The sequence below is a fragment of the Microtus ochrogaster genome, linkage group LG4 (genome assembly GCF_000317375.1).
Source record: "Microtus ochrogaster isolate Prairie Vole_2 linkage group LG4, MicOch1.0, whole genome shotgun sequence".
In the NCBI taxonomy this organism is placed as follows: domain Eukaryota; kingdom Metazoa; phylum Chordata; class Mammalia; order Rodentia; family Cricetidae; genus Microtus; species Microtus ochrogaster.
Window position 1 is genome coordinate 13426896 of NC_022030.1, and position 25560 is coordinate 13452455.

At 42.4% G+C, this 25560-nt stretch overlaps 1 protein-coding gene across 1 annotated transcript in view; it reads left to right on the forward strand.

Annotated features, from left to right (window-relative positions):
* Positions 1–25560, forward strand: part of Zc2hc1b (zinc finger C2HC-type containing 1B) — a 66241-nt gene that overhangs the window by 5176 nt on the left and 35505 nt on the right. The window contains exons 2-6 of the mRNA XM_013351411.2: positions 233–294; positions 2687–2806; positions 3737–3875; positions 19002–19141; positions 22483–22591. Of these exons, the coding sequence (XP_013206865.1) occupies positions 233–294; positions 2687–2806; positions 3737–3875; positions 19002–19141; positions 22483–22591 (570 nt within the window). The remainder of the gene's footprint in view (positions 1–232; positions 295–2686; positions 2807–3736; positions 3876–19001; positions 19142–22482; positions 22592–25560) is intronic.

The following is a 25560-nucleotide window of genomic DNA, read 5'->3' on the forward strand; positions in this document are numbered from 1 at the left end:
CACTCTGTTTGCCTCACGTTTGTGCAATTGACTCGTTCGGTGAGGTGAGAAGTTTATAGTAGGAAAGAAACACTTGTGGGATGGCACAGGCTCTTCCGCGGAGGAGGAAGCAGGTGGTGGGAGGGACAACTGTGGAGCTGACAGGCGACCGAGGTCACCTGCAGTCCCTCGTCTTTCCTCAGCCTGGCCAGTCCACGAAACTTAACACAATGTGCTCTTGAATCTCACGCAGATGGCAATCAGAAGCTGTTTCCCTGTGAAGTCTGTGGGAGACGCTTTGCAGCAGATGTCCTGGTAAACATAAAGACGTTTTCTAGATGGGTTTCGTTGGAGTCAAATGAACTGTCAAGTCAGGGAGGAGGCAGTGGTGCCAAGATTAAAGACAGATGTGGAGAGGGCTGGGAGGAGAAGTGTAACCTATGGCTGCCAGGCCTGGCGGACACTGAGGCAGGCTGATAATGCCACGTTCAGAAGTGACCCTATTAACCGCGCTCTCCCTGAAAGAGTGCCAGATGGAAGGGTCTTGGCACAGACCGCTCTCTCTTGAGAGATTTTGGCTCTTCTGCCTTTTCTTTAAGCATCAAAAATTCAAATTTCAAGGCCAAAACACCAGGGAAATTAGCTGGTCAGGAGGAATGAGCATTGAATTTCAGGCATCTGGAAACTTGGCTCGGAGCTGCAAATTTGCCAGATTTGTCACTAATTCTGACAAGTCCTGCAACCTTCCTGTTTTCTGCCTTGCCACGTACAAGGAACGCTCTGATTTCAAGGGGGGGGGGGTTTATTCCATTTGGAGAAATAATGCATGGATACAAGCCTGCTCCAAGATCTAATTTTCCAGATATAAACTAACTGCATGTGTCAAGTTCCCAGGCTTTAAAGCTGAAAAACCTTTGAATTACTTCAAACTTGAGGGGTGCAGGATGCAGGGGTGGGGGTTTCGGTTTCAAACAAATGGTAAACTGTAGTCATGTAAAGAGATAGTCAAAAAAGATAAATTCTTAAAAAGGAATTCTTAAATGATAATGTAATCATTTGGATTTTTTTTTTTTTTTTAGATGATGGGATACTATTGAACTTGCATGATTTAGGGTTTTGATGAAAAGGAACCTCCAAAATGAGGTTGTAGGTTTTGTTTTTCTGTGAAGTTTTCGGAGCAGCCTGTCTGGTCCTGTATAAATTATAAATGAGCCCCTGAAGCTACCAGTGGAATAAATACAGGTTGTTGCGGCCCAGTGTCTACCAGTATCTTTCAGCTAGCTGTTACCTTTGCTAGCTGCACCGGGGAGGGGTTGAGACCTAAGGGCTCCCTCTGGCTGGGGATCACTCAATGTCAAGTAGACTTTACCTGCTCCTGAGTCTCACCCCTAAGCCTGTCTCGATCACGTGGTCCGATAACCTCTCCTGTAGTTTAACATGGAGGTCTTGGAGGAGCACAGATCGTTGTAGAACTTGCATTTGGGGGATCTAGATGAAGTGACTTTGTAGGAGAGGACAGAGATGCGCGTGCTGCGCCCTTCAGGCACTATGACCAACCGCGTTAGCTGACTTCCGGTGGCTGTGGCACAAACCTCTGATCAAGAGCAATTAAAGGAAGAAAGGGCTTTCTTTGGCTTATAACTCCGGACAGATAAAGACCATCCTGGCCACAAAAGCTTGGCCTGGTGGGGAATGTGTGGCAACAGGAGCCCCAGATCACATTTTACCTAAACAGAGGACAGACTAAATAAACAGGAAATAGGCTGGCCCCTGGTAATAGACTTTGCCCAGCAAAGCTCCACCCTTAAAGGTTCTTCTATAGCATCCTCACACAGTGCCCCCAAATGGGACATTTCTATTCAAATCGCCATACTATATAACTTTATGCAGGGATGCCAGGCAGTTCTGTGTTTTACGGCTTTCCCTTTAGAATTTTGAGCATTTGACTAAAGGCTGGATAAACAAGCATGTAGCCTGATTTTTTTATTTTTCATTTTTTATTTTTAGAATTTGAGATATAAAATCAAATTTAAAGTAGCACTCTTTAGCTACTGTGTTAACTTTCTTTCACTATCACAAGATACCTGAGGCGGTCACATTATAAACAGAAAAAGATGACTTTTGTCCCTTTTTAGACATACCATCTCGTAAGAAGTTAGCCTCAGTGCTCTGGTCCTACAGCTGAAGTGGTAAAAACATAAGGGAGGCATGACTTTTTCAAAACGCATAAGCAGGAAGCGAAAGAGAATTAGGAGAGGGGGCCGGAGAACCACAGTTCCTTGGAAGGACACACCCCCTGATGGTCAAAACCCCTCCCAGGACGAACTCATCTGGTTTTGCTGTCCTGCATTGAGACAGGGTCTCTCTGTGTAGCCCAGGGTGCCTTGAACTCACAACCCTATTCCCTGGGCTTCCCTGGTACTAAAATAGAGGCTTGCACCTCCACTTCCAACTTGGATTTCACCTCTTAAAGGTCCACAAATATAGGAAATAAAGCACCCTTGGCCTTTTCCTAAATACAGTATTGAGCTGTGTCTGACATGGCTGGGGAGAGCAGATGGATTTCCCGTATGGTGGTTTAGAGTTAAAGAAGGGACTAAATTCTACAGCTGCTAGCCCATCACTATCCTGGAGGTCAAATATGTAGTCATGAAAACTTTGTGATCCGTACATTTTCCAAAGCGAATCCCTACCCTTCCTTGTCTAGGAAAGACACGGACCAATATGTAAAAAACTATTCAACAAAAAACGCAAACCCTTCAATTCCTTGAAGCAAAGATTACAGGGAACTGACATTCCCACTGTGATTAAGCCTCCTCAGTCCAAGGTATGCCAACGATTTCTTTACTTCTCAATATAGAAAGTACATTTAAGCTGGTTTTTTGGCTCTCTGATTTCATTTTTTGCTTGATAAGGCAGTGTAATGGAATTTAAATATAATCCACCTTTACTGTTTTCTGTATAATCTTACTTAGATTTCCAAATAAATTTTAGATACTTTCCAGATGTAGTTGAAAGAATCCTGTTTACATTTTCATCAGAGTGCCTGCAAGTCTAGAAAGTGGCCTGGGAAGAAAGTTACCTTGCCCCCCTCTGAGATAAGGTTTCACTGAACAGCTAAGGTTGGCTGTGAACCGACTATGTAGCCCAACTAGCTTTAGGTTCATGATCCTGCAGCCTCAGTTTCCCTAGATCTGTGATTGCAGGTGTACATCCATACCAGTAAGAAAGTTACAGTTAAGACCAGCAAGTACCTGCCACCAAGCCTGGACACTGGAGCTCAGTCCCCAGGGAACCACATGGTAGAAGAACCGACTCCCAACAGCTATCCTCTGATACGGCTCCATCCATATACACATCCACACGCAAAAATAGATTAACAAAAATGTGATTGCCAAACAAAAACTTAAGAAAGTCACCTTCAATCTTGCATCTGTCTTTCTCTAAAGTTCTCTGGCTTTGTTGTTTGTTGTTTCTCTGATTTTTATTTTGTGGTTTTTTTGTTTTTTTTGGGGGGGGGTCACTGCTATGACTGTGAACGATACTATTGTAGCTTGTGGACTTTTAAAACTAGCTCTTTGGGGGGAAACTTTTTCTCTACAAAAAAAAAATTCTTTCCATATTACAGGATCTCATTTGTTATAAATCAAAACCTAGTGTTTTTTGTTTTGTTTTGTTTTGTTTTGTTTTGTTTTAAATCTGTCGGTTGATATGTAGCCAAGGGTAGTAGATGCTGGTTTGATTTTGTTTTTTACAGGTTCAACCCGTGAGGAAATCTAACTGGAGACAACAGCATGAGGACTTCATCAATGCAATTCGGTCAGCAAAAGAATGCGCTCTAGCCATAAAAGAGGGCAGGCCCCTTCCCCCTCCACCCCCTCCAACCATCAACCCAGGTATGTAAATATTTGGCTTGCTTTTGGGGCCACGGTTGACTTTTACCCATATTAAAACGCCAACTATATAAGTAAATATATGCAGCACACATTATTAGCCCTTTCTTCCAGTTCACAGAGCTTGCATGTTCCCTCCTGTCTGCCCCACCATGAGACATCGTCACACCCGGTAGCGTCAGTACCTACATAAAGGGCACATCATTTGCGCCGTGGCTGAGGAGCAGAAAGCTGTACACAGTACTACACTAGTTCCGCAGTGTCAGCAACATACAGCTCCATGTTTGCGAGTGATCGTCTGACAAAGCTAACTGTCTGAAGTCATGTGATTTAAGTGGCTTCACAGCTTTCTTTATTCCGAACTCTGTATTTTGAAAAGTTTCAAATCTATAAGAAAGAGGAAAGAATAGGACAATAATCATTTCCATGTCTTCTGAAGTCCAAGGATTGGGGACTGTACTGCCTCTCTGTCTTTCTCTATGTCTCTGCTTCTGTCTCTGTCCTCTGTCTGTCTCCTCTCTGTCTCTCTGTCTCTCCCTTTCTCTCTCTGTCTGTGTGTGTTGTGTGTGTAAGTGTATGTGTGTTATTGGATCATGTAACACACACACACACACACACAAAGATCAGAGGACAACTTTTAGGAGTTCTTTCTTTCTACTGTGTGGGCCCTGGAGATGAACCCGGGTTGCCAGACTTGGTGGCAGACAGGCCCCTTTACCCACTGAACGATCTCAATGGCCCTGAAGAAGTCTCTAAAAGTGAAGCTGTAGACAGCGATACTTTATCCTTGACATTATCAGCAAATCATCTCTTAAGCAAAACACAGGTTCCTGCTGTCCAAGTTATTTGAAGAATGTTTCTGGGGCTCTCACCACACATGCACCCAGCCAGAATCCAGTCAAGGTTCCAACACTGCTTTCTGTTGTCTTTTCAGACAGTTTTCAGTGTTCTGCGACACTTTTGTCCGATGATTTTAGCTTTCAGAATGCTGCCTGTTGTGGTTTTGTTTGCCTGTTAAGTCACATTGATGTTTAACTTGTCTCTCTGTCTCATCTTTCAACAAGCTGGAGGGTAGCACTAGAGACTCGGTTAAGTTCATTCTAATCTCTTGTCAAATGTCTGATTAGCAAATAACTTTTCTCCTGTTTTGTATTGCCTTTGGACTGTAGTGTATTTAGTTCAAGCACAAAATTTTAAAATTTGAACTGCTTTCTCTTTTGTGGTCTGTTTTTCATGTTATAGCCAAGAATATCACTGCTGAATATAATGCTAACACAACCTGTTTGAGGATAAGGGTCTCATGTAGCTTAGACTGGCCTCAAACTTACTGTGTGGTCAAAGGTGACCTGGTTCTCCTTCCTCCACCTCCATCCCGCATGCTGGGATGATAGGCAAGCACCACGCAACAAAGATCCCTGTGTTTCTTATTCTAAAGTTCTAGGGTTTACTGGTAGGTGGTTAGTTTGTTTTGAGTTAGCATTAGTGTGTAATGCAATCTTACTCTTTTGTACATCAACAATCAGTTTCCTTATCTCTCTTGGTTGAAAAAAACCATCCATGAGGGTGATAGCAAGTGAATGTGGGAAACATACCTGACATGCATCAGGGTTTTTAAGTAGTGGGCTGCAACCCCTTTGGCAAACCTCTATATCCAAAGATATTTACATTGTGATCCATAGCAGTAGCAAAATTACAGTTATGATGTAGGCACGAAAATAAATGTATGGCGGGGGATCATCACACCATGAGACACTGTATTAAAGGGTCACAGCGCTAGGAAGGTTGAGAACCATAGACAGACATGATACAGTCCATCAAAAATGTTATCATGAAACCCAACACTTTGTACAATGAACATACAACCAAAACAAATAAATAAATAATTTAAAAGGCTATTCTTTCTCCTCTTGAACAGATACTGTTAATTTAATTAAAAGTTACTTAGGGCCCAGCAAAGTAGCTCAGTGTGTAAAGGTGCTTGCCATTAATCTCAATAATCTTTGTTCCATCCCTTGGACTCAACATAGTGAAAGGTGACTTTCACACGCCCCCTATACATACACACACAAATAAGTAAATCTAATCTCAAAAAAAAAAAAGTTAAAGTCAAGTAACTGCACATTTGAAAGTTTCATCTCTCCATTCTGTGCTGCTCATCTGTACCTGTCCTTATGCCAGTACAGCTCTATTTTGGTTACATAGTATTAAAATAATTTTTAAATCAAAAACTGTGAATGTCACAGATACAAAAAGTTTTGTTTTTTTTTTTTTGGCTGTTTGGATTCCTTTGACATTCCATATAAATTTTAGGATTTTTTTTTCCTATTTCTACAAAAAGCATCACTTTAGGGGCTGGAGAGATGGCTTATCTGATAAGAATGCTTATTGTTCTTTCAGAGGTCCCAGGTTCAGAACCCAGCAGCTACATGGAGGCTCACAACTTTCTGTACCTCCAATTCCAGGAAGCTACAGAACCTCTTCAGGCATCTGCCTTCACGTGGTGCACACACAGAGTGTCTTAGGACACTCCTGTTGTTGTGATAAGACCAAGGCAGTTTAAAGAAGAAAGAGTTTATTGGTGCTTATGGTTTCAGAGAGTTAGAGTCCGTGGCCTTCAAGACAGGGAGCAGGGGGGTAGCAGGGAGGCAGGCATGGCACTGGAGCCGGTCTGGGAGCTTGTATCTTGACCCACAAGCACAAGGCAGAAAGAACTAATTGGGAATGACTTGGGCTTTTGAAACCTCAAAACCCACACCCAGTGATACACCTCCTTCTAACAAGGCCACACCTCCTCCAACAAGGTCACACATTCTAACCCTTCCAAACAGTATCACCAGCAGGACACCAAGCATTCAAATATCTGAACATATGGAGGCCATACTTATTCAAACCACCACACAAATACACACACACACACACACATGAAAAGCAAACAAACACGTTTTGAATGCCACTTTGAAATTCTAACAGGGATTTCACTGAACCCATAGATGACTTTGGGTAATATTGTCATTTTTAACAATATTGCTTTCCACTGCATGGGCACAAAAGTGGCTTTGTATTTATGGTTTTTTTTCTATTTCTTTCACCAATGTTTTCTGCGCATAAGTCTTTTGCTTTCTCATTTAAATTTATTCATAAGTTTTTTATCCTTTTTGATTTTATAGAAAATGGAATTCTTAGCTTTATTTATTATTCATTGTTTGCATAGACAAAATGCAGCTTAGTTTTGGTAGGTGTATCAACTACGTATCCTGTAACTGTTGAATTTATTCATTAGCTCTAACATTGCTTCTGTGGAATCATTAGCATTCTGCGTCCATGTCATCTGCAAGCAGATAATGCTACTCTCCCCTTATACTTGTATCTCTTTTATTTCCCTTTCATGCATACAGTCTGCCTAGCACTTCCAAGCTAGTTAGATACCGGGGCAAAAGCGGCTGTTCTCACCTTGTCTCTATTGAGGGCAGCACTGCCGGTAGGGTTTTGGTAACTGTGTAAAGCCAAAAATAATAGCATTCTGACATGCAAAGTGAAATGAATGAAACAAAGGCGCAAAGTTGAATGAAAAGAATAAGAATATTTTTCAGGTTTTCATACAAGAATAGATGTGATATCATGTGAAGATATATTGGAGGTTGCTATAGGAACCATTAAACGTATTGTGGTATACCTAGTAAGACTTATATCAGGTATGAAATATGGGGTGGTGGCAGAGAATATATGAGATAAACACACATAGCAAAATGCAGGTTGGACAAATGCACATACATAGCCTACTACTCCAGATAAAGATGATGCTGCCAAGCTGGGTAATAAAGCAAGAGCCAACAGTATGCTCTTCAGAAGAAACACTTTAAAGACAAAATCTAAAAGCCTGGGGAAAGATTCAAGCAATAACCATAGAACCAGAGTATCTGCCAGCATCAGGCAAAGCAAACTTTAGGGCAAGTGTGAATGGAAACAATGACTCAAAAGTTAGTCATTAAGAAGACCTATATGCATACACTTGGTGCTTCTAAGAATGTAAGACAAAACTTGACTAAACCGGAAAGAGATAAATTCACAGTTCAGTTACATCCAGACATTTTGCCGTTCGTATCATAATAACTAATAGACTGAGCCACAGGAAAGTGAGTAGAGCTACAGAAAACGTGAGCAGCGGTATCAACCAGTCTGGCCTCACTGCCATCAAGAGCCATCAGAGGACAGACAGGCAGAGCGGAATCCACTCTTCCTTCAGCTACACAGGAACATTATATACAGGGCTGTAACGGCAGCTTCAGGACTCTTAATTGAAAATATACAGAATATATTCTCTGACCACAGTCAAATTAAATTAGAAATTAAAGAAAAAAATTTATCTGGAAAATTTCCGAGTATTTAGCAATAGTGAATGATTTCTAAATAGCCCTTGAATCTAAGAACAAATCTCATGTTGAATTAGAAAATACTTTAAGTGAATGATAATGAAAGCATCAAAGTTATACAATCTTGGCCTATATACTGATAAAGTTTTGCTTTAAAAGTTAAAATACAAGCAAACTAACCCAAATTAAATAAAAGGAAAAAGATAATAAATGTAATTTATTATAGAAACAAAATATTTTAAAAGCATTTGGTCATCTTAAAAGAGCAAAACTGTTTGACAAAGTGTAACACTGTACATTTTAAAAACAAAACAGAAAATTTCTCAGCAATTGGAAAATAAGAGGTAATTTCTCCCATAAACGGAATCTTTGAAAAATGTCTATTTCTCATCATACTCAATGGTGACAAACTGAACACATTCCCTCTTAGCTCAGGGGGGAAAAAGCAAGAATGTCCATCCTTTCCACTTCTGTTAAACATGCTGGAAATAGTACCCAGCACAAAAAGACAAAATTCAACATATAATCATGTAACATACACACATGTAACATATAACATGAAGACTGAACTGTAGAAGTAAGGCTATCTGAATCACAAACTGTCATCACTACAGAGGAAATACAGAAAACTCTTGGAAGATGCTAGAATTAGAGAAAATTCAGTACATTCTGGACTTCTGTGGTCTATGCAGAAGCAATTAAATATGAAATTAAAAACAACACTTACAATAACATAAACTTGTTAAACACTAGGGATATAGTTGACAAAATTTGTACAGAAGTGTAAAATAAAAAAAAAAAACAGTATACTCCTTCGAGGAATCAAAAGAGACCAAAATGAATAGAAAGACTTACCATTTTCGTGGCTTAAGAGGCTCAGAAGTGTGTTGTGATGTCAACTCTACCCACATTTCTCTATGGTTTCAATTTAATTTCAATAAAAGTAACTGCAACTTGTCTTTGCCAAGTAGGCATTGACCAGCCAACTCTAAAAACCAAGTGAAAATTGAAAGGATCTGGAATAGGCAAGCTAGTGGCGTGTGGGGGGGGGAAGCCCATAAAACACAGGACTTACGCTCTCTTATTGTCAAGACTTGCTATAAACACAACATTCGTGGCAATGCGATGTTGGAAGGCCAGTTGAACAGAACACGAAATCTGCTAGAGAATCACCCCTAAGCATGGTTGGTTTTCTTTTAAAGTACGTTCTGGCTCAACTTGATATAAACCGAATTCATCAGAGAGAAAGGAAAGTCGGTTGAGAAAACGCCACGGTAAGGTTGGACAGCAGGCAAGTCTATAGTGCGTTTTTATTGTTTGCTTTTGTTTGAGACAGGATCTCACTATATAGCTTATACGCTTATATGAGTCCTGGAACTCATTATGTAGACCAGGCTGGCCTTGAACCCCTGGAGATCTGCCTGCCTCTGCCTCGTGAGTGCTGGGATTAAAGACTCTGACTTGTAGTGTATTTTCTTAGTTAGTGATGAACATGGGAGGATCCAGTCCATTGTGGTGGGCCACCACTGAGCCTGTGGTTCTGCATTTTGTAAGAAAGCGGGCTGAGCAAGGCATGAGGAGCAAGCGAATTAGCAGCACCTCTCCAATGGCCTCCCTGTAAGCTCCTGCTGCCAGGTTCCTGCCCTGCTTGAGTTCTTACCAAGACTTTAATGATAAACATTGATGTAGAAGTATAAGCAAAATAACCCCTTTCCTCCCTAATTTGCTGTTTGTTCATGGTGTTGCATCACAGCAATAATAACCCCAAGACAGGATGCCAATCAGAGGGAAGAGTAGTTTTATCAAGAAACTTTGCTGGGAAAACTGGATATCGATTTGAAAAATAAAATAAAATCTTATACTTCGTATAACAACTAATTCAAAGTAGATCATTGGCAGAAGTATAACAAGCATTACAATGAGAGAAATAGTAAACAAAACTTGGTCAAGAACAATAACAAGGCTAAAAGAGCTTGGCCAAGTGGGTAGGGTGGCACACGCACGCCTTTGCTAAGGCAGGAAGATTCCAAGTTAGAACCTGGGCTACAAAGTGAGAACCCATCTCAAAACAACCCCAGCAAAGGGTCTGGATAAAAACAGCTTTGTCAAGATTAACAACTGCTTTATGAGGCATTGTAAAAAGAATAGAAAGACAATCTAGAGACAGGTAGCAGATACTTACAATGCATCTGAGGATGGGCTCATGGTTTCTTGCTTTGTTTTGTTTGGGAGTGTTTTGTTTTTTGCTTTTTCCATTTTTTTTTTTTTTGAGAAGTTTTCTTTCTGTAGAAAAGGCTGTTCTTGAACTCAGAGGTTTCCCTTGTCTTTCCTTGAATGCTGGGATTAAAGGCATGCTTCACAGGGCCCAGCTGGCTCGTGCTAAGACAATATAAACAATACTTACAATTCACCATAAAAGGACAAGAGATGTCATCAAATACTAAATGACAATCACATAAAAATGTACTTAACACTAGCTTCACTGTGCAAATTAAGGCTACAATAAAATGCTATGGCTTATTCTTCTAATTTGCTTTATGTTGCCGTGATAAACATGACTACCAAAGGGGAGGGCTCATTACATCGTATAGGTCAAGGGAAGCCAAGGGGGAAGTTAAAGCAGAAACCCTAGAGAAATGCTGCTTACTTGTTTGCTCCTGATGGCTCATATACAATCCAGGACCACCCAGGGGTGGTATCACCCACAGTGGGCCAACCTACATGTTAATCCCATATTAATCAAGAAAATACCTCGTAGACTTGCCTACAGGCCAATATGATGGAGGCATTTCCCCCTCTTCCCAGAGGACCCTGACTTCTACCAAGTTGACAAAAACAAACAAAACCCAAATCCATCAACTCTTTGTCAACTTGACACACAAATACATTATTATTAAGCCATAATTTTCCTTTCAATGTTTATTCTAAGATCTCATGTTTATATCACAATATAAAGCATAATATAACTTTAAAAGTTCAAAGTCTTTTAAAATGTTCAAAGTCTCAGAGCCATGGATTCTTATAAAACCCAAAATAAGTTGCATACTTTATAATTCCAAGGCAGGGAGAGCCAGGGCAGAATTACCATCAGATCAAAGCAAAACGAAGTCTATTGGTGTAAAAAAAAAAAAAATCAGTGCCCAACATCTGGAACTCACTCATGATCTTTTGGGCTCCAGAAGGCTTGAATAGTTCCACTTGCCGAGCTCTGCCATCCACAGAACACAGAGTATACTTTATACGATAGACTGGCTCTACTCCACTCCGACCGCTGTCCTTAGTGGTCATCTCCCAGCCCTGGCATCTTCGTTATGTTGGTGTCTCCATTGCAACTGAGGCTGTGCCTTCACCAGTGGCCTCTCCTGACTTCTCAGTGCCATGTCTTAGCTTCTCTCCGCGAGACCTTCAACCCTGTAGTGTCCATGCTGTCAGAATAAGAACCGTGTAGGAGATTCTTACACATTACCAAGTTCAGCAGCCAGTTTAGGGTGTGGCTTTGGACCCCTCTTGACCCCAGCTTCTGTGTGCTGTCCCTGAGGAAATATTACTGAGAAGATTTCACATCAGTGATGTTGGTCTCTTCCTATCACAACTGACTTCTCAACCCGAATTAACAAGTATCAATTGTCCCAGCAAAGCAAAGTTTTCACTTCAGAGGTGTTGGTCTCTCGCTAATCACAGCTTATTCTTCCCACCTGAGAGGACAGGAGCCACAGACTAAATTCAACCCTGCCACACCTATAGTCCCAATAGTCTGCTTCCCTCTGAATCTTTGTAAGCCAGGCCTTTGTTGTCTCCATTTCTTGCAACTCATATCTTCCAAGCTACCACAGAACAGCCCTTGAAGCCTTTAGCCCTCAAGAGATTTTCTGGCTCAAAGTTCCAAACACTTCCACAATCCTTCCCAAAACAACACTGTTATGACGGCCACAGAAATAGCCCAGTCTCTTGTACCAGTTTGTGTTCTAGTTTGCATTCTATTGCTGTGGGAAAAAATACTGACTAGGGCCAGCTTAGGGATGATAGGGTTTATTTGGCTCATATGTTCCAATCACTGCTGAAAGAAGAAAGGAAAGGAACTCAAGACAGGAATCTGAATTTTTGACTGACAATCTTGTCTACTTCCAATATCCAGAAGGATAGCTACATGTTTTTCTTTGGGTTCACCTTCCTATTTAGCTTCTCTAGGATCATGAATTATAGGCTCAATGTCCTTTATTTATGGCTAGAATCCACTAATGAGTGAGTACATACCATATTCATCTTTTTGGGTCTGGGTTAACTCACTCAGGATAGTATTTTCTATTTCCATCCATTTGCATGCAAAATTCAAGATGTCATTGTTTTTTTTTTTTTTTTTTTTTTGTTTTTTTCCGCTGAGTAGTACTCTAATGTGTATATATTCCACACTTTCTTTATCCATTCTTCCATTGAGGGGCATCTAGGTTGTTTCCAGTTTCTGGCTATTACAAATAATGCTGCTATGAACATAGTTGAACAAATGCTTTTGTAGTATGATAGAGTATCTCTTGGGTATATTCCCAGGAGTGGTATTGCTAGATCCTGGGGTAGGTTGATCCCGAATTTCCTGAGAAATCACCGCACTGATTTCCAAAGTGGTTGTACAAGTTTGCATTCCCACCAGCAATGGATGAGTGTACCCCTTACTCCACAGCCTCTCCAGCAAAGGCTGTCATTGGTGTTTTTGATTTTAGCCATTCTGACAGGTGTAAGATGGTATCTTAAAGTTGTTTTGATTTGCATTTCCCTGATCGCTAAGGAGGTTGAGCATGACCTTAAGTGTCTTTTGGCCCTTTGAATTTCTTCTGTTGAGAATTCTCTGTTCAGTTCAGTACCCCATTTTTTAATTGGGTTAATTAGCATTTAAAGTCTAGTTTCTTGAGTGTTTTATATATTTTGGAGATCATACCATTGTCTGTTGCGGGGTTGGCAAAGATCTTCTCCCAATCAGGGGATGGGGTGGGGGTAAAAGGAGATGGGGAGAGAGAAGTGAGAAGGGGAGAATGGGGAGAGCTTGGGGGAATGGGACAGTTGGAATGGAGGAAGAGTGGATATGGGAGCAGGGAAATATATATCTTAATTAAGGGAGCCATTTTAGGGTTGGCAAGAGACTTGACTCTAGAGGGGTTACCAGGTGTCCAAGGAGATGTTCCCAGCTTGTTCCTTGAGCAGCTGAGGAGAGGGAGCCTGAGCTGGCCCTATCCTATAGCCACACTGATGAATATCTTGCATATCACCATAGAACCTTCATCTGGCGATGGATGGAGATAGAGACAGAGATCCACATTGGAGCACTGGACTGAGCTCCTAAGGTCCAAATGTGGAGCAGAAGGAGAAAGAGCATGAGCAAGGAAGTCAGGACCTCGATGGGTGTGCCCACCCACTGTGACGGTGGGGCTGATCTAATGGGAACTCACCAAGGCCAGCTGGACTGGGATTAATGGAGCATGTGATCAAACCGGACTCTCTGAACGTGGCTGACTTGAGGGCTGACTGAGAAGCCAAGGACAATGGCACTGGGTTTTGATCCTACTGCATGTACTGGCTGTGTGGGAGCCTCGTCTGTTTGGATGCTCACCTTCCTAGACCTGGATGGAGGGGGAAGGACCTTGGACTTCCCACAGGGCAGGGAACCCTGACTGCTCTTTGGACTGGAGGGGGCAGGGAATGGGATGAGGAGAGGAGGTGAAAATTTGTAATAATAATAATAAACTTAAAAACAAACAAACAAAAAGCCGGGATTTTGGGGCCGGGACTTGTTAAGATGCCACAAAGGAATGCTGGTTACTGGCTTGATCCTCAAGGATCACTCAGCTTGCTTTCTTTTTATACAACCCAGGACCACAGTGTGGGGGGGCCTCCCACATCAATCATGACTTAAAACAAAATGACCCATATACTCGCCTACAGGCCAACCTGATAATGGCATTTTCTCAATTGAGGGTTCCGTTTTCTCAGATCATTTGTGTCTAACTAGCACAACACTCACGTGGATTAACTCAATTGAACCCTGACAATTGGCTAGAAAGCAAAGCACCTAGAAGTCACAAGTGAACGAAAGAATAAAATAGTGCAGTCACTTTTCCCTGTCTCCTGTCGTATGCGTAACCTGCACAGCAATCCTACTTCCAGACGTTTATGCAAAGAGTTAAAAGCTACACATAAAAGAGTCTTACAGTCACATTTATCGATAGAATATAAACGGGAACAACTGAAAATGCCCGTCAACCAGCATGAAGGAAAGAAACCAAGCTGTAAAAAACTTCAAGTAAAATCTCCTCAAGAGGACTACTAAAACACAGCAAGATGGATCATCTATTACCAAAACTACAGGAAAACTTGTCTAGAGCGACAGGGAAATCCATCAGGGACTTGACTGAGGCTCCACCAGTAGAAGGGTGTCTGAAATGGGGCATGAGAAATATGGGAGGGGGTAAATGTTCTGTATTTTTATTAGAATGCTTACTCAAATGCATGCCTTTGTCAAGGCTTACAAAACCGCTAACTTAAAGTATGTTCATTTTACTATGTAAGTTACTCTTCCAGAAAGTTCCCTTGAAAAAGTCTAAAAACAAGCCATAGTGTAACCATACAATCAATACCTCCCAAAACTCAAATCATTTGAACTACTATACCAGAACATAATCTTACTAATTGCTGTATTTTTTGCTCTATACTAATGAAAATGTAGCTGAAAATAATGCGTCATCTTAATATGTTTATTGCAAACAAAATATGTCTACCGTGTAGCGAGAACTAGAGAATGAAACATTTCTTTGTATGTGCATGCGTGTTCACGTGGGTGTGCCGATGCATGTGTGCCCATGGACACGCACGTGGGTGTGGAAGCCAGGAAGTAAACTCAGTTGTGCTCTGGAACACCATCTACCTCCTTTAAGACAGCCTTTCATTGGTCAGAAACTCACTTATTAGAGAAGACCTTCTGGGCAGTGAGCCCCAGGAACCCTCCTGTCTTCACACCTTCAGTGTTGGGATTACTTTTTTTTTTCAGTACTTTTATGTGGGTGGGTGGGGGAATCAAATTCAGTCCATTGTACCTACAAGGTAAGTGTTTTACATTCAAAGCCATCCATACAGAACAATGCCAACCTCTTCTGAGAAGCAGCTTCATTTGAACACGAGAAGCTGTGTGTTAATGGCTACCTTAGGTATTTAATGATGTGGACCCGTGTCTGCGGTGCTCCGTGAGTTTCTTTCCTTACCCAGCAGGCTCTAAAATGACAGGATTTTTATTGCTCCAAATATGAATTCCCTTCACAGGTCTCATCACATGCTAGATTAATTTTCTTCCTCTCAGAGTTTTATGCTAAAATACAAATTTTATAATTAAATTTCTTACTATATGCACCTAACAATACTTCACAATAGTGTATTTTCATTGCAATTTGATTATATTGCCTGTGCGGGGATTTTATATTAACCAGAATTCCTAGACTTATGTATTAGAAAATTTATATGCACATACAAGGAGAGTTTTATATATAATGTGAGCTAATATGCCTGAGTTTGCAAGCAATTTCTTTCCACTTGTCAGCATGAGTCCCCATTTTTATGACTCAGTTTTCATGACCTGTATATGTTTATTCTAGTTCTGACTGAATTAGCCAAGTCTGCTAATGATTTGAATCTCCAGATCATTGCAACATTTTATAAGAGGGATGCTATATACTATTTAGGATTGGGATCATGCTGTGGCTCATGAATCAGTGGTTGCTGTTTCACAGGCTGCACAAGGATCTCAGTGTAATCTTGCATTTAAAAATATTCTTTATTCTTCTACTTTAATTTTATGTGAGTCCCAGTCACTATCTTTCCCATAAGAATCCTGTAGTCCAACTTTAAAACTCACCACTCATGCTAGAAGGATTAGCATGGTAGCTTTGAAATTATTTTTAATAGAAAGGAATAGGATGGAATGTTTTTTGTGAGCTCATGATTAATAAAGGACGAAGATTACTCAGTTTGCGACTAGGATAGAACACGTAGCTGTGACAGACCATGTTCAGATGATTGCCACACACAAAAATGCCTTTCCTTTCTCAGAATATTTGAAATTCAGTGTACATGCAAACAGCAAGTCCAAATACTCAGCCACGGGACCTTTTCTTACCTGTACAATTCTCCCATGACCAGGCTTCTGGTTCCTTCCAGGGGTCTCAGGGGACCTAGTGTTCCCTTACCAATTGGAAAGTGTGTTCACCTCATTATCTCAGGGACTTTGCCTGGCAAGGAAATATATTCAAAGGTTGTTGCTTCAGTGGCGGTATGCAGCAAGAAGCTCTCAGTAGGGTGGCAATGACCAGATGGGCGAGTGGAACTCAACAATGCCTAGTCGGCATCTTTGACCAACACAAGTAGGATTTATAGGTGCAGCATGTCTACTTTAAGGCTTGGCATCCTACCTGGAAGAAGCGAGAAACAACCACCATGTGGGATGCCCGTTTCTAGATGGTTTTTCTACAGGGCCGTGAATGACTCCTGAACTATCTGGGCATACTGTAGTTTTTAAGCATTTGTCCTCTTGGTTAGCAGCTGGAGGCATGGGCTTGCTGGACTTGTTTCCATACAGCAGGAGCCAGCATTTATAACATTCTCGGAGGTGCCACCCTTCCCACTGGGACAAACCCTTGTGTGGATTATCTATTAGCTTTCACAAGACCCCGATGAAACAGGTGGTGTGGTTGTGCTGAGGAGACGGGGAACCTATGTAAGTTGGGCAACTTCTCCACGTTCATACACATAGCACGTGAAGACTTGAGCTCAAAACCAGTCAGACAGGCTCCAGAGCTAAGCTCATTCTTCTTAAGGCTTTCCAGTTGTTTTTTCAAAAAGCCATTTATCACTGTGTGAAGTTTTCTTTTTTCCTTTTTTTTTTTTTGTTTCTGCACTCAGATACACAGTTCTCAATTGCAGAGATATTGCATCTCCATCTAAAAAGCAATGTTTGCACGATAGTAGGCATTGAATGAATGATTAGTATTGCTTTCTTGAACTGAAAATCAGAGGAATGGCGACCAGATCATCCCTGAACACTGATACTTTTTACATTGAAGGGGTATCCATTTTAGGAAGCAGTTTGTTCAAGTAGAAAAAGCTCTTGAAGCTGCTTAGAGATAGGGCTTTAAAAAAAAAATAAAGCAGCTTCTCTTTAAAGACATGGCTGTCCACGGAGGAATGTTGACTATTCGATAATGTAAACGTCCATCCTGAGTGTAAGGCTGATGCAGCTCAGACCCTTCCTGAAAGGAAAATCTTTATGTCACTCATATCCCTTAAAGATGCCTAAGTCAAGAACAAAGCTAACACTAATCCTGGAGTGCTTAGAGAGGCTAGGCACAGATTCAGCTCTGCTTGTGAGAATCTCCATGTTATAAGACGACCTCAGATCTTTCTCGGTTCCCATGTCTTTCACCAGCCAGTTGTATCTGATAAGGGCACATGAAAGAAAATTTGACAAGGTGTTATACAGAACCACAGACAATCTAGGGTCACCAGAAGCTAGCTGCCTGGGGTTTGCCTGGGAAGCTGAAGTCACTGCTAAAGCTACTTTCCCAGCACCCTTCCTTGTTTGGTCTTCAATGTTTGACCCCTATCAACTTTTATCCTTTTCTCTTTTTCTAATTTCCCTTCCTGTATATGTTGTTTGTGGCCTCACATAAGTGGGGGAAAATCTAGCCGTTGCGAAAGACGAGCTTGTTGCTAACAACAGTGTGATGTTGGAGCTCAACTTCATCCCCTAAACCCACATTTAGAAACTAAATAGTATCTCTGTGTAACTCTATAGGTCTCAACAACCTTTGTTTCAAATAGTACCATATCTACCTAGGCTTCTGGGTCATCTATATATTTCCTTACCAGAGAAACTTGCATGCTGGGATTAGGGAGTCTACAGAAAGCTCTGATTTTAGAGTTCCTAAATATAATTAATCTAGTATCTGAAAAAATACTATTCAAACATTTTAAAGGGTCATTCTTTTTAAATTATTTTTCCATTTTACATACCAACCCCAGTTCCCCCTCCTTCCCCTTCTTCCATCTCCTGCCTCTCCCCTCAATCCCACCCCTCCATCCACTCCTCAGAGGAGGTAAGGCCTCCCTTGAGGAGTCAGCAAAGTCTGGCATACCAAGCTGAGGCAGGACCAAGCCCCTCTCTCCTGTATCAAGGCTGAGCAAGGTATCCCACCATAGGGAATGAACTCCAAAAAAACAGTTCATGCACCTGGGATAAATCCTGATCCCACTGCTGGGGTGCCCCCCCCCAAACAGATCAAACCACATAGCTGTCACCCACATTCAGAGGACCTAGTTCGGTCTTAAAGGGATATTCTTTACTCTTTTTTTTTTTTTTGGTTTTTTTCGAGTCAGGGTTTCTCTGTGGCTTTGGAGTCTGTCCTGGAACTAGCTCTTGTAGACCAGGCTGGTCTCGAACTCACAGAGATCAGCCTGCCTCTGCCTCCCAAGTGCTGGGATTAAAGGCGTGCGCCACCATCGCCCGGCTTTTAAAGGGATATTCTTAAATGAAATCAGTACCTCAGGAGCACATTTTTCCCCTGCCATGTCTTTATTTAAGTTTCTCTTTTTGGACTAGGCTGTCTCCAACCCGAGTCTGGGACCTTGTTCTTCAGAGCTCACACTCCATCTAATTCATTTCCCACAGTTCCATTCCACAGTCGTTTCTGAAATGTTAATCGTGGCTTGTCTGTGTATTCTTATCCAGATTATATTCAATGCCCATATTGCATGAGGAGGTTTAATGAGACTGCTGCCCAGCGACACATTAATTTCTGCAAAGATCAGTCCTCCAGACGCGTATTCGATCCAGCCCAAACAGCAGCTAGGCTGGCCTCCAGAGCGCAGGTAAATATCTTTCCTCCAGCTGTGGGCTTTGTGTCCTTGCATGCCTGGGCAAATAGATAGGATCTACCAGGGAATTCAACTATCCATCCTCAGAAGCCCAAGGGTCACTATGACTTGTCTCCATGGGAGTTGTCTACCTCTGGCTGGAAGAACCTTTGGGTGCTGCAGAAAAAAAAAATATTTCTGAAATGTTTGAAGCCTTTCAGGATGAAGACTTCAGTATATAAAGAATGTCTCTCTAGAATTATACTAATACCCTGCTTATTCCATGGTGTTTATCAGTCTGACCCACCCAGCAAAGAACTGTGACTCAGTACAACTGGTCTGGGTGGGAGAAATGTTGCCAAGAAGATGCCTGCGGTATGGGTTCTGATCTCTAGAGGAGAAGGGGATGGGTGAGATACACATGTCTAGTTTATGGCCCGAGGCAGTAACCTAAACACAGAGTCTCTGATGGGGACCGACAAGCCGCAACAACAAAGACAACAGATTTAGAAGGGTTATGGTTCAAGCCAGCTCAGAGTGGAGGCTGACAGGAGTTGATCAGATAGAAGCTCAGAAATCTGGGAGCAGCCAGGCCTCAGAGCCTGGGAGGGGGAACAAGAACATTTCTGGGAAGCCAGGGAGTCATCTTCCCCACCTTCCTTTCCACCCTTTTCCCACGGCTCTGGCTTCTGGCTTTTTAATTTTTTTTGTAATTGAAACAGAGTTTATCTTTGTTGCCCAAGCTGTCCCGAGACTCACTCTGTAAACCAGGCTCTCCTTGATCTCGGAGATTCTTCCGCCTCTGCTTCCCAGGCACTAGAATTAAAGCTGTGTGCCACCATGCCTGGCAGTATTGTTTTCTGTTCCATCAGCTATTAGTGGTTTCATATGTCATCACAGGCAATGTAGACATGACTCAGGGGAAAAGCTGAGTGACATGCAATGGACTTTTAGAACGGTCGCTTTTACAGTTACTGTCCAAGATGAACAGAGGGAAACCAGGAAGGAGACACAGTAGGGGGGTAATCGGGGCTCCCGCAGTGAGGGAATTGATAGGAATAATTAGTGAAGCTGAGAAAATGATTAGCACTGAAACAAAACTGGGCATTAGTGTCTGGGCATCTAGATGATAGTACAGGTCGAAAATCCCTTATCTAAGATGCTGTTTCAGATTGGCTCAGAAATATTCAGAAATGTTTCAGATTTTTGTTTCTCTTTTTGCAAAATTAGTCTGTGCATGTACGCATGTACAGTTGAGACATAGAGCCTGAAGGTGATTTCTACAAAGTCTCTCATGTGCCCGTGTTTCAACTGCAACCTATCACATGAGGTCATTCGTGAAAATTCTCTTTTGCAACGTCATGCTGGTGGTCAAGATGTTTCTGATTTGGGAGCATTTCTGATGACACATCTTTGGGTTAGAGGTGCTCGAAACCTGAAGGAACACAGGAGAGAAGAGACATGGCACATGCGTGTTGGGCAAGTGGTGGATACAGGTTCAGAGGCTTGGCCTGTCCAGCTGAGATTGTAGGGGAAAGAACGCAATGTCAAGAGCAGGGACTCTGCGATCAGTGGCGAGGTTTGGACTTCCCGTTGTGCGCTTGATTATTTGTAGGTAAGACTTCGAGGTTTAGTTTTATCTGTAAACAGTATTAATCATACATAACTGTTGAGTTCTTGGGAGGACGGCACTGGGTCAGAGTCCTTTGCCTGTCTTCTCTCCACCTACCTCATCCTGCTTCCCCTTTCCCAAAGCCCTTTCCTGTCGCTGGGGTTTGGAATCACAATTTTGAAGGGCCATGGCAGCTTTAGGCTGGAATTCAACCTAAGTGTGGAGAAGTCTGTAAGTCCAGCTCTTCTTCCACCCTGTCCAGGAGTACCAACAACTGGCAGTACTACCGGTGGTTCTGTGGAGCTTGCCACTGTTTGTGGTGCCAAGGAGGGCTGAGGGAATGAGCAAACAGATGTGTTTTTTATTTGTGAAGAAGGCCAGCTGGCTCTCCTGAGCATAGCCAGTGACTTGGCACTATTCCTCGTCTTGTTTTCCAGAGCTTAGTAGCGGCTGGGAGCACAGAGGGGAAATTGCTGGCTCCCTGAATTCCTTTGCTCACTGTCGAGTCTGTCTGAATGGTAGTGTTTGCTCCTTGAGTGCCAATGCCACCACTCTGGGACCTTGCCTAATAGTGAGCTTGTTCAGAAATGGGACAAGAAGGGAGAGCTTGTTTTAGTCATGCAGGGTTATGAATGGCACAGCCAAACTGTGTTTCCATTTCAAACATAATCAGCTATAGAAATCAGCCATACCCTTACCCAGAGGAGACCAACATTGGCCTCTAAAAATAAACCTTTGGGGGGCTACAGAGAGGGCTCGATGGGAGCATTTGCTGTGAAAGCAAGAGGACCCAAGTTCAAATCCCCAGGACAAAACCCTGTCATGGCCACACATGCTTATAATGCCAGTATCTGGGGGCAGAGCCAGGCAGATCCCAGGCACTTACTGGCCAGTCAGATAAACAAAACAGTGAACTTCCAGTTCACTGAAAGACCCTGTCTCACAAAACTAAGGTGGATAACAATAGAAAAAGATATCTAATGTCCTCCTCTGACCTCCACATGCTTGAGTAGACACTAGCACCAACTTGAACATGTATACACACACACACACATACACACACACACGCTAAACACAAAATACTAACAACAGCAGCAGCAACAACAACAATATTTTAGCTGCCTGAGGATGGATGATGGGCCTGATATACTATGACAATAATTCCTGAGCTGGTGAGGAGTTTACTTAAAGAGCAAATTTTCTTTTTGCCATCTTTTCCTTGGGCCTAGAGGGAGATCCAGTGCAAGTGAAGAGGGGCTCCCCAGGATGCTTTGGTCCTTGTTTGGCTTCCATCTGTGTGGTGTGCAGCTGCTCTGTAGACTAGCGAAGGCCTGGGGGTATTGGAATTCGATGCTGAAAACATGTGCTGCCTGTCAATCTCTGCTTTCCTTCTCAGTTCTGGTTAGAAAACAAAGCCATCTTCAAGTGTAAAGAAAAACAAACTATTCCTTAACTATATCCTGACTGACATCAAATGATTTCTTCCGTCCTCACACAACAGATTTCATAGGATGAACAAACCACCGCCAACCCTGAGGGCTTCTTTATGAATCAATGTTCCCAAACCAAACTGTGGCTTTTAACACCAGCAAGTGACTGCAGCCCAGGCTCAGTGAAATGCTGGCTGTGTGTCTCCTTCCTCTGAGTGCCAGAGTCCGGTGATAACGCTAACCTTCTGCTGGCTACAAATTTACTTCACGCTTGGTCCCCGAGGTTACGGTGTTACATCTCTTTCTACCTGTAGGGTAAGGCCCCGGCAAGTCCCAGAAAACAGCCCACTGTTACAAGTGCTGTGGGAACGCTGCTGCAGAACAGGGCTGTGGAGACCAAGAATGACGTCATGGCCAGTTCAGGTAAGTCGAGCAGTCCTGGGGGTAGAGCCTCCATCCTGCCGTGGCGATCTGCTGGTAGTCAGTAAACGTTAAAATGACAGCCAGTGCTGCAGGGGGAAAAATCATGTGGGCTTGTTTGAGGTTGAAACTTGAAGCAAATATGCCATGCGGGAAAGTTTCTTATCAGGATTGCGCCACTCTGACCAAGCAGGAAGTGCGGTTTGGTGACTGCTGCAGGAATCCACAGCTATTGCCCTTTAGTCTGCTAGAACCGAGAAGGCTGAGATGGGACACCCACATGTCAAGTGTACAAATGAACAGTTTCTTCAGAGTGGCAGCAGGCATAGCCGTCATTACAGTGCTGGCCTTGTGTCTCCCAGTGATCCTCCACACAGTTTACTCTGCCGCCTGCAGGAAAGGAAACAGGCTGAAAGAGCTTACGTGACCTTGCTAAGACATGTACCAGCCATAACTGAACGCTGGCTGTGTGTCTCCTTCCTCTGGGTGGGAGAGTCCCCTTGCCGGCTCTAGTCTTTGGCTCCCTTCCGCTAAGGCTGGTAACCAGCAGGTTGGATTAGTGATCTACTGGGCTCTTCACCCCTAGTAAGCTGCACAACAAACAGGATTATCTTCTCTATGCCCAGGACTCATTTTTATAAAGTCCACCTACAAAGAGACCAATTGCCCTATGGCATTTGCATACCTACTTTGTTTTGGTTACTGTCTCTCCCCCGTCCTTTTCCCTCCCCCCACCCTAATCCTTATGTCCCCCTTCCATCCCCAGGATTCACCACTTCTGTTTGCACTTCATGTTTGTCAACATGCGCCGTTCAGATAGTGTGTATCATTTCCCAGCCACTCTGCCACTTCTGGACAGTGGTCATGGTTCGGAGGTATTAGCCAGTCTCTGCTTGAGTGACGGCACCAAGAAGCTTTGCTGCTTCTTTTGAATGGCTTATCGCCCAGTTTAAAAACCTAACTGGGGGTCCAGAGAAATGACTCAGTGGATTCCAGTTCAAATCCCCGGTAAAAATCCTGGGTGTGGCCAGGCACATGCCATTAGCCTTAGAGCTGGGGGAAAAGGTGATTGGAAGATTGGTTGGGTTTTCTGGCTGCCACTCCAGCTCTAGATTCAGTGAGAGACCCTGTCTCAAGGGGTAAGGTAGACAGGGATAGAACAAGACGCTGCCATCCTCCCCTGAGCTCCACATGTGTGCACCCACACACGCAAGTATGCACATACATCATACACAAAATGCCATATGCAGATGCTGCACACACAACACAAAAACCTGAGTTGACATTTTAAAGCTGTCTACATAGCCTTATGAATCCAGGTTTTTAGGGTTTTGTTTCTTTGGCTTTGTTTTGGCAACAATACGATTTGTGTTTTTTAATTAATTTTTTTCATTTTTCCCAAAGTTTACATACACTTACCATTTTATCAACTTTGATGCATTTAATCAATGGTATTAAATGCATCCATCACATTGCAAGAGAACCACTGCACCATACACCTCGATTCCTTGCCCGGTACTGAGAATGAAGCCTAGGTCTTCGCACACTCTACCCCTGAGCTGTATCTTACTCCCTCTTGTTTTTCTTTTTAAATTGCATGTATTTAGAGTGTGTGCATGTGCGTATGTACATGCCATGGTGCTCCTCTGGAGGTCAGAGGACACCTTGGAAGAGCCAGTTCTCTCCTTTTATCGTGTGGGTCCCAGGGATCAAACCCAGGCTGTCAGGCTTGACAGCACGTATCTTTACTTGCCAAACCATTTTGCCAGCCTTATTTTGACTTTTTATTTTGAGAGACTGACTCAATGGCCCAGGCTAGGCTTGAACTCATTCTGGAACCCCTATCATCATGGAATTTGGGATCCTCCTGCCTCAGCCTCCCCAGCAGCTGGGTGTACAGATCTTTCATTCTGTAAAACTGAAAGTGTGTACCCATTTCACACAACTCGGCATTATCCTTTCTCTTGGTCTCTAGCAGTCACCGTCTCTATGATCTTGTCTGTTCCAGTTATTCCCACAACTGGGCCGCACTTCTATATTCTCATAACTCTAATATTTCACTTAGTCTAATGTCCTCAAGGTCCAGCTATGTGACGGCATATGTCAGAATTGCATTCCCTTTCAAGGCTTACCTTTTCATTGTGCACGTGTGTGTCTATGTGTGTATGATTGCTTACCTACTCATCCACCAGTGTGCAGTGGGATGCACCCACAGCTTAACTGCTGTGAGCATGTTCAAGACTCTTCTTTTAGTTCCTTGAGAGAGACTTGACTCTCAACTTCTGGGGTAAATGCTCAGAAGCAGAATTGCTGGGTCTTATAGCTGTTCTGTTTTTAAGTTTCTGAACAGTCCCATGATATTTTCTATGCCGGCCATACAATTTTACATCTCTACGTACTAACATTATTAAAAGAAGAAATACATTTTCCATGCCTTCACCAAATCTTCATACACAGAGTCCTAATGTATGAAGTGATATGCCATTGTTATTTGATGTGTATTTGCTTAATGATTTAGAATGCTAAAAAACTCTTCAATTGCTTATTATTCATTCATGTATTATCTTAGGAGAAACGTCTGCTCAAGTCATCCCCATTTTAAATTTGTTCCTGTGTCTGTTTCTTTTGAATCAGTGTGATGACCAAAATGCCAACAGAAACAACTTAAGGCAGGAAGGGATTTTGTAGTTGGTTTTTCTGGTTTTTTTTTTTTTTAACTCTTTAGGGCACTGCTACCCAGCTCCCAAATAAATACATGGAGACTTAGATTTACTTGTGAATGCCTGGCCTTACCTTGTTTGTTTCTAGCCAGCTTTTCTAACTTTAATTATCTCATTTCTATCTATCTATCTATCTATCTATCTATCTATCTATCTATCTATCTATTATATTTGCCTCTGGACTTTTTACTTTTCTTTATTCTATATATTCTATATATCTTTCTTTCCTTCTTACTCCAAGTCTGGCTATGT